Source organism: Phaethon aethereus, assembly GCF_964289735.1.
Source record: "Phaethon aethereus genome assembly, chromosome: 2".
NCBI classification, from domain to species: domain Eukaryota; kingdom Metazoa; phylum Chordata; class Aves; order Phaethontiformes; family Phaethontidae; genus Phaethon; species Phaethon aethereus.
The window spans coordinates 75377965-75390727 of NC_138582.1; the positions used below are offsets into that span (position 1 = coordinate 75377965).

General features: G+C 41.2%; 1 protein-coding gene across 3 annotated transcripts in view; it reads right to left on the bottom strand.

The window, feature by feature from the left end:
• The window catches only part of FHOD3 (formin homology 2 domain containing 3), a gene marked incomplete at its 3' end in the record, with an annotated part of 418667 nt that overhangs the window by 15800 nt on the left and 390104 nt on the right, over positions 1-12763 (bottom strand). For 2 of the 3 annotated variants that reach the window (XM_081996646.1, XM_081996645.1), the window contains 3 exons: positions 11059-11251; positions 5043-5066; positions 2260-2431 (listed from right to left, as the gene is read on the bottom strand). In XM_081996646.1, coding sequence (XP_081852772.1) covers positions 2260-2431; positions 5043-5066; positions 11059-11251 — 389 coding nt within the window. The remainder of the gene's footprint in view (positions 1-2259; positions 2432-5042; positions 5067-11058; positions 11252-12763) is intronic. The other variant, XM_081996647.1, reaches the window with a different exon arrangement.

The window sequence follows — 12763 nt, forward strand, 5'->3', positions numbered from 1 at the left end:
AGCTCAGTCATTGCTACTTCAAATTGGCTGAAGTATAAGACTGCCTAATGGAGAATATTTCTAAATAATACCCTAAAGCCTAGACTCTCTGCTGTATCAGCAGAGACCTGAGAACTCAAATGCAATTATAACTTTCTGTTCCCTTTAGCCTCAGAGTCTTATCCTTGACCATAAAACTGGCAAATGTCTGCTCGAGACTGTCTATGAGCCAAGGACTGCTGGAGTGTTGTGTGACCATGTTTGCCTCTGCTCCTGTTACACAGAGACTAGATGTCATGGCACATGTTAGAAACCGGCACGAATCAGCAAGACATGTCCTTTGTACCAAAAGAGAGAAACAATCTATTTCCAAGCATCAGTATCAGAACCTAGTGCAAAGAAGACATGAAAAGGGCAAAAAATGTTGTTCGACATGTCTAGTTGTCCCTTTCACAATGAAGAATTCACCTTCTCATCACAAAGCTGTATGTGTCCTGGCACAACTGCATGTGCTCTGTTATGAGCAGAAAAGCAAGAGTCACTGGCAAGCTGAAAAGCTAAATAAGCAATTTTGGTTAAAACCACAAACAAACAAGTGAGCCACGTCTCCAAACCCAAGGCTCTGGCACTCCTTACTCCATAGAGCTCTGTCAGACACATCTTTGGGTTCCTCCACTCCACTAGTTCTGTGTGCTTTTAGCGTTTAAATAATTTGAAGGCTAGTATGCAGCATGAACACTGACAGAAAGCTTTGCAAAAGAGTGGGTGTGGTAGAATTGCAAGCACCTAAAAATTCACTAGCGAGGCCACTCCGTATCACATCCCTGATGTCAATAAACAAGAGCTTTGGTTAGCACTTTGCTCTGCTGCTTCTCCCCTGGCTCTCGTCAAGAGCAGTTGTATTACAATAGTGCTCCTGACAAGCTTCTGCCTGGCTCACCCCTCTCTGCCTCTGCCCTTCTTCAGGGGAACGCAAGCTGACTCCCATTATCAGGATGCACTGCTCATTAGCATTCAGTGGATTACTTCAGCTGTTCAGCTTGTTGCAGTGCAGCTTGAATTATTTCATCTTTGTAAGTTAGCTAGTTGACTTGCTTCTTAAATTTGGGCTGCGAAACCAACAGGATCTCTCTGGAGATCCTCTAAATCAGACAGGATCATGGTTTCAAGCCTTAATAAACTACACACACACAGACCTAGTGGTGGATGCTCTGGGTGTGGTATCAGCGGTATCAAAAAAGAATCAAGAAAGTGTAAGATATCCAGATGCGAGGGAAAAGAAATACCAGAACAGAAAACTGAGGACTTGAATTTCAGTGCATCACCTTTACTCCAGAATCATCTTCCTGATATCACATGTATGGGAGGGGGTGAGGGGAAGACGAAAGAAAACAAACTGGTGAACCCAGTGCCTGTAAAATGATTTAGCATAAAGGAAGTGGTTTAGCGGCTGCTTAAATGAAGAGGTGTACCAGTGAATCATGTCCTGGACAAAAAACAAGGCTATCTCATTGCCAAGAACGGTTGTACCAGTGGGCTCTTCTGTCAGAGTATCAGGTGTTGGAATCGGCGGGATGGGTCAGGTTCTCATTTCCTCCCTGTCAGCTTTCAGAAATCACCTGTGCTGACACTTGGAAACAGCAGAACACCGTGGACCTCAGAGAAAGAGGTATCTGTCAGCACAGCAAGGAGGTGTGGGGCTGTCCACAGCAGCTTTTTATGCTCCTAGCTCCACTTAATCCACTACCTTTGCAGTTAAGCAGGGCGGTGGTTAAAAAGATTCATCATCTTTTTCCTACCCTTTTTCCCCTCCCCACTCACTCCTAAAATGCTGCAAGGCCCTTTCACTTCAACTTGAATTGCTACTTTCTACATGCTTGTGTTGAAAATAAAAAGAAAACCACATAATGGATGCCCCATTTTGCCTTCATGATAAGAACTGGATAAAAATTGGGATGTTACTGAGCAACCATGTTCATGGGGCTGCAGGCGGGGAGAGGTGCAAATTTCTGTAGGCTTGCACTTCTAACTGCCCTCCCCACCCACCCCCGGCACTACTCTGGCTGGGATCCACGTGTTAAAAAACTTCAGGCAAATTCTCCTACATCCCCGTGCCCCAAATCACCACCTCCAGTGTGGAAACACCACCGGGGTCTTCTCCTTCCCCTTCAACCCCTTCTGCCGCGAGCGCTACGCAAGGGGGCCACGGCCTGCGTTCCGGCCACCGTGCAGCTACCGCGCCACAAGAAACGTGGCCAAAAGGCAACTGCTGGCACCTACCTCGGCTGGCCCGGCTTCGAGTGCGGACCCCCAGCGCCGCGGTGCTTTCCCCACCGACGGAGGAGGTCTTCAGCACGGCCTTCATGTTCTCATGCTCTGCGGCGTCCTCGGCGTACTGCAGCCCCTGGGGCTGGCTCTGGCAGGGGGGCGAGCTGCTGGAGAACTTGCCGGACTGTGGGAGGAAAACGGATCTGTTGTTTGAACAGAAAGCAGCATGGAGAACAGGCCAGAGCCTCGACTGTGAGCTGCAAGGAGAAAAGTGTCCTGCCGGGCTTGGTTTGGAGTGCAGCTGTTCCCAGAAGAGCCAGGCAACAGCTGCTCCTCTCCCAGAGCATGCACCCTGAGCAGAAATAAACTGGAAACATGGCGACGACAGGGAGCAGGCACTGCCAGAGGAAAACCAGATGCATTAGCTCGAGCTTTATAATTTTGACCTTCTGTCTGACAGCATAAGGTACAAAGCAAAGACTTGCTCTGAAACCTTTGACCCAGGCCGGGCCTGACCTGGGGTCAGGTACGACACCAAGGGGGACAGCACAAGACCTGACACAAATAAGAAATTGCTTTTTTTCTGTACAATCACCTTCCAGTAACAAGGCAAAACGGGGAGAGCGGTCTAGGAAGAGAGACCTTTGCCTCTCTGCACTGCCGCACAGAAAGCTCTCAAGCTGCCCTCAAACACAAATACCCACAAGTTAACCTTAAAATACATTACTAGTAACGCTGAAAAAATCCCTGGTCCCAAAACACCCAGCCAAATTATTTCATGGCCAAAACACAAAAACTGCAGTCAGCAGTCAGAGGAACAAACAAAACCTTACAAGAGATTTAGAAATCTGCCCTCTGCGTCCCCGCTGCCGTGATTTCCCTGTCACCACGACTACATTAAGACGACATTATCTGGGCACGCATGGGATGTGGATGCAGCAGTGCCACGGGTTACCGAAAACAGCCACCTGGAAACGGATGAAAACAGCAGCAACGGACACTCTCGAAGGAGAAGACGAGCTCGCATCTCTGGGCTGCTCTCCCTTCCCAGCCTCTGCCTACAAAGGGCTGCGACGTTGGTATTTGCTCCACTGCTCTTATCTACAGAAAGGCTGCAGCCCATTTAAAATACAGCCCTGGCTGCAGAAAATACTGGCCCTGTCAACAGCACAGAGGCATCAACAGATAAGAAATACCCCTCGGTATTTTCAGTCATATCAGTCCAGCATCAGAAACTGAAATATGTTTTTCCTCTTGCTCCTACCGATTCAGCACAGATGAAAGAAGGTGTGCTGCATTCTCTTCTTCCTTTCCATAATAAACAACATTCATTATTCACTTGATAGTATTGAGCCAGTCAGTTAAAGGGGTGCAAACGTGCAGAGCCCTTCTGTCAGAGAATGGTAAACTGGAAAAAAGACTGGGCCCTACTTTCAGAGCTTTGATCGAGTCCCTTGGGCTGTCAAAGACTGGAGATCTGATAAAAAATCTGGAGGAGAATGACAGGATGATTCTGTTTTAACATAATGACTTTTTGGGGTTGGATAGCAAGTTAACTGAGTAGCAAAACAATAATCCCTACAAGGCACTGAGCTAAATATACCAGTGTGAGATTTATTTTTGATAGCGAGAAGTTTGTTTTCTTGTTAAAATATTAGCGTGCAACATTTTGATGTGGAAAGCGCGCAAGTGCTAGAGTTTCACGCGTGAAATTAAAAGACAGAAAAACATTAGAGAGAAACTTCTATGAAAGTGCATGCCATTTTTGCATTACGAATACTCTCTTATACACAACGGGTTGTAAAGCTAATCAATCCCATCTCAGAAAAAAAACAAAGGATAAAGTCTTACTGTAACTTTTAGTTACTATTTACACAGGTTAGTTAAATGTTGGCATAAACAGGCTAATTCATATAATTTTCTTTCTGCGCCCCAAGCTATACAGCACAAATCATCACTGGGGGAGAAGCCCTGTAGCCAGAAGTTGTATTTCACTTCCTTAATTTTCAGATGTTGCTGTAGATTAATGGCCAAATCCCAGCCTCTTGAGCAAATGACTGCCATTATGAAACAATGAGCATTAAGGCACATTGTTTATGTTCAGCAAATTGAAGAAAGCTCTAACGCTGAACAAAAAATGCGTCGCACAATAGATGCTCCTCAAACCAAGAAATTGTTTTCTTATGAATATAGCTAGCACATTATAGTTCTTAAATTATTTATTCAATCTTTTATTTGTTTTCAACATCAGCTTCAGGAGCACTTTATGATAAATACATGAACTACTCCATGGCTCACCTCTATGGTGACTGCAGTATCTTATTTGCAATTCATACAGCAAGGAGAACCATTATAATTTGCTTTGCATCAGTATATCCTGATGTTTTTGCACACTTTGTAAAATAATACCATTTGGACTTGGCTTAATAATGACTATGAAATTATCATGGTCATCTGTAGCCCTGATGATCCCCATTAACATTCAGATCACTGATGTTTTGTGTAGTGGGGATACTTTACAGTTTAGTAAACAGATGTTAGGGAAAAGAAATGAGGAAACTTGAAATTATTAAGGCCTCAGATGAGGATATCCTTATTTGAGAGAGCAGGTATGTACATAGTTAAAGCTGACTGTAAAAATGCATTCTCATGATTGAGCCAAAAAGCCATGAGAAAAATGTCATGGTTCATAGTTCCAGTTGAGCAGATGGAGGTGAGCAGTCCTCTGAGTTAGAAATTAGACATCACAGCACACAGAGCACACAGGAATGACATGCTCTTTCAGAGAACCATACCTCAGCATCCTCTTCTTCATCGGTCTGCCACAGGAAACAAAGGACAGGGTGGAGAAGGACAAACAGCAAGATTTAGGAAGGACAGTATGGTCGAATCACAACAGAGTTAAGAGGTAACCATGGTACTGTTTATGTAATTACAGGAGGGCATAAAAATACAAAGCATATAAGGAATTAATTCCTTAGACAATCAACTTGCCTTTTTTTTTTAACTAACTGTACACAGAACAGACTGTCCCTGTTAGTAGGGTATATCAAAATTTCCTGATTTTTCTTAGAGAAATTATGAGTTGAAACTACCCCTCACCCATACTGTTTCTCTCCCTTGAGTCATTCGGTTGCTTGCCCACTTTTTACCCTGTGGAAATTGAGAGCACTAGGAAGGATTCTCTCTCCTTTTTCCAGCTCTGTTCAGAACAGGGAGGTCCTGGCTGCTCTTTCTCTCAGTGCAGAGGTCAGCTTCTTGGCAATTCCTTTTCTCTACACTTAAGTGCTTGTTTTAATTCCCTTTTTTAAGCTGGGGATTTTCAACTTCAAGTTCCAGTTTAACAGAGCACTAAAATCAAATGCCGAGTAGTCTTTGAATAAATGCTTAAAGTTCTTCAGTAGCTGCCTGATACCAGATCCTGGAGATTAGGGAGATGCAATTATGGTTTGTCATTCAGGGCTTTCAACCTCTGTGACAGCAGGTGTGTAAAACTATCTTGACAGTTACACTGCATTAAATGCAATGGGTGTATCAAAATATTATGGCATATGTTGTGTTCTTAAATTAGGGCATTTAGAGGGAATTAGCAAAATATTTAGAGCTATGTTCCCAAATGTCTGGGGAATTCTTCATTGGGTTGTAAGATGCCCCACATGGAAGGTACCCAAAGTAAAACAGTGTTTTTCAAGTATCTGGGCTGTTTGTTTCCATAATTGTCAGTCTGATTGCTTATAAAGTGCAAACATAGCCTAGAAATTCAATGGGTTTTGTTTTGTTGTTGTTTTGTTTGTTTTTTTTTTTTAGAAGAAGCATTCCACCAATTCTATTCCCCTCCCTCGTGTTACTAATACATATTTTTGACCTTATCTCCATCTCAGCTATGATTTCTGTCTGGGATTGATACATTCTGTTCCAGAAACATTAATCATTAAAAATGAAAGCCTGATTTACTTTGGCCCTCAGCTTAGTTTCAGCACAATCTCCATAAGAAGATTAGCTGTGAGAGTGCTGAGCAGCACATTAACATTACTTTTTAAGGGTATGTTTTATTCAAAGAGTGAGATGCTTATTTTTCTCTGGACACAGTGGCACTGACAGAAACACAGGCAGATGTTTCGCAGAGGGACCTTGGCAGGTATGTTCCCTTTACATTATAAAAAGATCCACTTGTTTTTTCCATCCCCCGGGGGGAGGGGAGTCACACTGTATAGCACTTCTTCTGAAGAAGGCCACTGTTCACTTTTCGGCACGAATAAGAAACAGAAAAGAGAAGAATGGCAAGCAAGAACATACTTGTATCCTAATCCGTATGTACATCTATCTAATAAATAAAAGGCAGGAGGAGAGCAAATTAAGCTAAACTATGCAGAAGGTACTCAAGAGAAAGGTGAAAGAGCAGAGTATGCACATTACAATGAGTGTGTTCCAAACAAAAGTGTATTATGTTATTGCTTTATGTCAAACTAGATTTTTACAGGGAAAGTCTCGGCTGCTGGCCTTCCTACACATTTGATCTAGCTAGAAGTGATTTGCCGTGTACTTACATTAAGAGCAACGTACTCCTCTCTGACTTTGCTCATCTCCAGTACCCGGGGCATTACCATTTCCCTTCCTCCTGCTCTGGCTGGAGGGGGCTCACACCAACACCACTGTCCTTCTACACCCAAAGCTATTCAGGTGCACAGGAGGAGCGGTTCACCATCCCCATCATGATTCTATGACTGGAGAGCCATTTGCCCCCCAGCAAATACTGATAACAGAAGTCAAAGTAGCAAAGTAAATAAATCCAACTTTTGTTTCAGGAAGGGAATCTGGCCTCACCCAGGTGTGTGCATTCTGCCTTTTCTTTCCTTCTTCATGTCATCATTATAAATACACTGAGAAATGTTAATAAATTAGGAAACTTTTAACATGTAATATTACCAAAAAGCACTGGAAGAATATTGCTATACTGAGTACCTTCTGCAGGCACAAGATGTTAATTTTAAGAAAAAAAGGCTGCTTGATTCTTCTGTCATCAAATATGTTACAGGACACTCCGAGATCGCCCTCCCATTTTTCCTTTAGGTTAGCACTTCTATGTAGTGGATATGCCATTTCAAAATATTATTTCTATTACATAGCAATTTTGGAATTGAAACTCGTAAGTATCGTAAAAAGCAGAGCTTCATAAATCTGGAAGACAGATGCTTATATTACCTCCTATTATTAAAATCATTAAAAAGCTCAGACTGGTATCTATAATTGCATTTCTTCCCTATTTTGCTTGCTTGTTATTTTTAGTGTGCCTGAAATGAGTGACTGCTATCACTGGCTAAAGCCAGACATAAGGTTACAGAGACTAGGCAATTTTCCCTGTGAAACTGTGGCGACTCACTGTTCTCCTTTTTTTCCTTACCCCCTCCTCCATCTTTCTCTCTCTTGCAGACAACATTCACCGAGATTTAAACTGACAGTGCCCAGTCCGCTTCAGCTATTAAAGAACAAATAAACATAAAGATCTCTGTGGTAAAAGGCTGCAAGAAAGACTGGAAATATTTCTCGTCATGGTTCTCAGCCCTACTCCATGTGAGCAGTTGCTGAAGCTGATGCAAATTCTCCACGCAAAGAGCCAGCAGACTCTCTCCGCGCAAAAAGCCAGCACCCCTCTGCCTTCCAAGTCTGCAGGGGGGACCAAGGTTTCAGAGATACGTGCCTTCTCCTTAAGAACCGGGATGGTTCTGGCTTATTCCTTTCCCATTTTTGCTAAAATCCCTCTTCTTCTGACTAAAACCAATGTACCGCAAGGTGGTATAAATGAGGTCCTGAAGAAACTTTCAAAAGAACAGGGAGGTAAGGGTCAAATAACTGCACAATCCTTCTAGATGAAGAAATGCAGAAGTTAAAATCCCACATGACTAATTCTTATTAGAATTACTTTCTACAAAGAGTTTCTTTCCAATGTCAAGATCTAAAATTTCTTCTATCAGTGTTTTGTAACCAGTTGAACATACTGTCAATGCACTACTGATATATCTTCCCTTTCCAATGCATTCAAATATAAAACACTAAGAAAATCAAAACCAGATACAAACCACAGCCAACACAATACTACAATAAAACTCCCCCTTTTCATCATTCTTCACACATAAATATCTTCCATCCTGCTGACTTGGAAATTTGTTTTGAGGTACATCTAACTTTGAAGTTGTCAAAGGAAGCTGTGACAAATAGTCTGATGCAACTTGAATTCTGTTTTACCACGTACTGCAATCAAATGAATGGTAAACAAGGCCATATTACTGGGCTACAGTTAAAAAGTTTTACCAAATCCTTAAATAACCATATGGACACATGAAAACACCCTTAAAGAACATCTCTATAAGGGGAATTTTAAAGAATGGCTTTTTTTTACTCCAGTAGGCTTTTTTTTTTTTTTAAGCTATTAGAAGGCCAACCGTATCCTGGGCTGCATCCAAAGCAGCATGGCCACCAGGTCGAGGGAGGGGATTCTGCCCCTCTACTCCACTCTGGGGAGACTCCATCTGGAGTCCTGCATCCAGCTCTGGAGCCCTGCATCCAGCTCTGGAGCCCTCAGCGCAGGAAAGACATGGACCTGTTGGAGAGGGTCCAGAGGAGGGCCACCAAAATGATCAGACAGGTGGAACCCCTCTCCTATGAGGACAGGCTGAGAGAGTTGGGGTTGTGCAGCCTGGAGAAGAGGAGGCTCCAGGGGGACCTTACTGCAGCCTGCCAGGACTTAAAGGGGGCTTTTAAGAAAAGTGGGGACAAACCGTTTAGCAGGGCCTGTTATGATAGGACGGTGGTGGTAATTTTAAACTAAAAGAGGGCAGATTTAGACTAGATAGAAGGAAGAAATTTTTCACAACAAGGGTGGTGAAACACTGACACAGGTTGCCCAGAGAGGTGGTAGCTGCCCCATTCCTGGAAACCTTCAAGGTGAGGCTGAGCAACTTGATCTACTTGAAGATGTCCCTGCTCACTGCAGGGGGGTTGGGCTAGATGGCCTCTAAAGGTCCCTTCCAACCCAAAGATTCTATGATTCTATGATAACATAATTGCAAATCAGTAAAAGGCAAAAAATACTGCCTTTCTGGTGACCTGGAAGATATTTTTAGGTGGAATACTTCACTTTCAGATAGCATTTAATTGGTGTAAAATCTCAACACTTGAGCTGAACAGACATCTTCTTCCAATAATACATTTTTCAAGGAAAGGCCTAGCTGCCTCCTTTCTTATATTTTCAGAAAACAGCCATCGTCCTTGTCTCTTCTCCTTGGTGACTAGCTATCAGCACTAAGCCTTCTGGTTTGAAAGGGTCCCTTCTCTCTGCTTCCTGAACCCAGTGATCAGATTTCCTTTTCCCCTCACATTTCCTGCAGGAACAGGGTATAGAGAAGCTTTCTGTTCTGCCACAGCCAGTTCTTCTGGACAGGTAATTCAGAAACACTACATCGTATTCTAGGAAAACAGTAACTTCTTCACATCTTAGTATTGTTTAAACTAATAAAAAGCATTGAAGCTACCCGAGGAAATGAAATTTTAATTTACCAATCTCTTTGGTTAATGCTATCATTTAGCTCCTCTAGAATACAGCAGGAAAACCGGGAAGCAATTGAAGAAAGTGATCTCAGTTCCCTGGTGGTAGCTGTGAAAATTTGTGTGACTGTATTATACCTTTTGCATAAAGTCAGAGCCTCTTCCTTAACCTGAGGCTAGACCAAAAGGAAAATCTTTTGAGATAATAATACAACTTTAACATGCTCTTTAGATGGGGCAGATTTCCAAATTTAAAGCGGATATTGCCAGGAAAGATCTACAAATGATTGTGAGTCAATGACTTAAATACAATCTCAATTTATATCAGTCTCAATACATATATATATTTTGACCCATGCTGCCTGAACCATAAAACTGTAATCAGCTTAGGGCTTTTCATGCCAAAGGCAGGGGCAGCTTCATATGCAACAAAGCACTCACATCTAATCGAGACTCCAGATTTGGATTTTGAGACAGCTGGAAACTTTTATTAAGTACTGGCACTTCTTAAAACTTTATTTGGATTGAGTCAAACTACATCAGCTTAAAAAAAAATAATAAAAAAATCAAGGGGATTTTAAAGCTTACTATGCTGAGAAAACTAATCTTAATTTATTCTATCAGTATGCAATCATGCAGTCAAGAAGTTTGCAGGGTAACATCTACTGTGAACATACATTTTTCCATTCTTTCAGAACCCCAAAGTAGTCTGTTCCCATAAAATTCGCTGTTCTGTGCTTTAAAGTTAAGAAGAAAATCGCTGTGCATATGCATGCATATATGTATACACATGTAAAAATAGATAAAATGCTAAGATCAAAGACTATATTAGAATATTTGAAGATGGAAAAAAATCCATTTCAGTTTGGTTGTAACTACTTAAATGGCTACAATGGTTCATCCTTTAAATCATGTCCTCTATTAGAAGCCTAATTTCTTTTTTTTTTCTTTTTTATATTCTTGGCTTATTAGGTACACACAGCTCCTGGTGTCTTCTAGATATTTTGGGTACTGTCTGGGCAACACACAGAGATGTACTTTTTGGATGCTTAATTTCAGTTTGATCTCATTCTATAAATCGGTATGAAGCAAAAAATATACACAGTCAAGGACTTGCAAGTTTTGTCTTCTAAGAGAACAGAGTTCATTACTTATAGTAGAAGAACATCTTAAGAATAAAAATAAAAGAGTAATAACACTTCCTATAAGACAGTCAATGAAAGAAAGTTTTAAAAATCCACGCTGTGGGAGATACATTTTGCCACTTACATCTGTTATCATTTTCCCTCTGGTCTTGTTTCTTTCCCTGTGGTTAGCTCGTTTCTGTTTTTGCTGCAAAACTCGTTCCCTGGTGGTGCGGTATTCCAGAGCAAATTCACTAATAATTTTGCAGAACTTATTGATGTTGACTTCACGTATTGCATAGGGAGGATGGCCCATAAATAACAAAAATGAGTGAAACCTGGAAAACAATGAGTTCATAAATGCAAAGGGAAAAAATATTTCCTGATGGCTTCTAGGAAAAAAAAACACAGTTCAGTGAATCCATTTATTACTTTATTAGCTCCTATAATTTCTTTTGTGCTACAGAATTTTCATGGATGCCTTGCATAACACTGGCATGTTTTATGATTAAAACCATGAAAGTCTAGTCTATGATAACTTCATCTCAGTCCACTTTCCCAGGCTGATGCAGGAGATAAGATGTTTATGGAACTCCATCTACTTTATGTGACTAATTTGGCATGTGAATGACCAATTTAATTTCAGTTATAGAAAAAATATTTATTAAGTTTCAATCTTATTTATTTGTGTTAAGCAACTTCAAAGAGGCTGTTAGGATGTTGGGGAAAGTCTAGACAAGAAGAATGCAGATTTACAGGCTAGAAAACACGAGGAAAGAATTTCTGGTTCAGAAAACTGACCATAAAATTATATTATCTACCAAGTACTTTAGTTTGGGATACTCTCAATTCACAGTTTTACTGCTTCTGTGGCATTCAGAGTTTTCACACTATTTGCAGCTTTTACTATTGCTTCTATATTGCATGATTTACAATAGCACACTGAATGACTAAAAATGTATGGGAATTCCTTTTAACGGCATCTACATCTCCGATGATAAAAAGCCTTCCCAAACCTAGAAAGATGCAAGTTCATGGATACATTTTTGGAGAAGCCTACAGTAGTAGCTGCAGGGCATAATAAGAGAAGTTAATTTTTTCTTATTTGTCCAATGCATACAGAAAACACAATAGGAAACTGGTGAATTCACTTTCCAGCTACTGCAGTTGGGATTTCTGCTTACTTATGGCATGAAAAACAAGTCATCGTGAAAACAAAAGAAGAACTGAGTCAACTTCTCAAGTGTATATCCACAAATCTGGGATCATTTGGAATCCAGATACCAAGTTTGAACACAGCAATTTGGAAATTCTTCAGAAGCTGGAAAATCTCTCACAATTTTACTAATAAATAGCATGAACACAGATAAATTACTCAAATGACTTAAACTCATACAGCTACAATCCTGAATCTGAAAAAACAAAAGCTCAGGTGTAGTGTGGAATTATCATGAATAGATACATTTCAGAGCACTGCAGTTTCTGTTAACTCCATTGGATGAAATGACATCCAACAGCAAGTCCTAAGGACAGGAATCTTTATTCTCTTTTCTGCTGTGGAGGCATAAAACACATAGTCGTAGATCTTGCAAATAGGAGTGGTGGTGCTGTTTATAAGAAGTACTCATTGTACTCACTTGTTTCAACTTCTGCATATGACAAGTCCATCACCACAACTTCAGTGTTTTGCTACCGTCTGTTCTTGTTTATCGGACAAGCCACCCCCCCAAAAAAGCCTTCAGGGAAGGACAGAAAACGTAGCAACTGAACCGTAAAGCTGCTAGCTTTTGGGGAGTAGGAGTTAAAAGACCCAATATTTATTGGGAATAAATGATTGCCTGTATCATTGC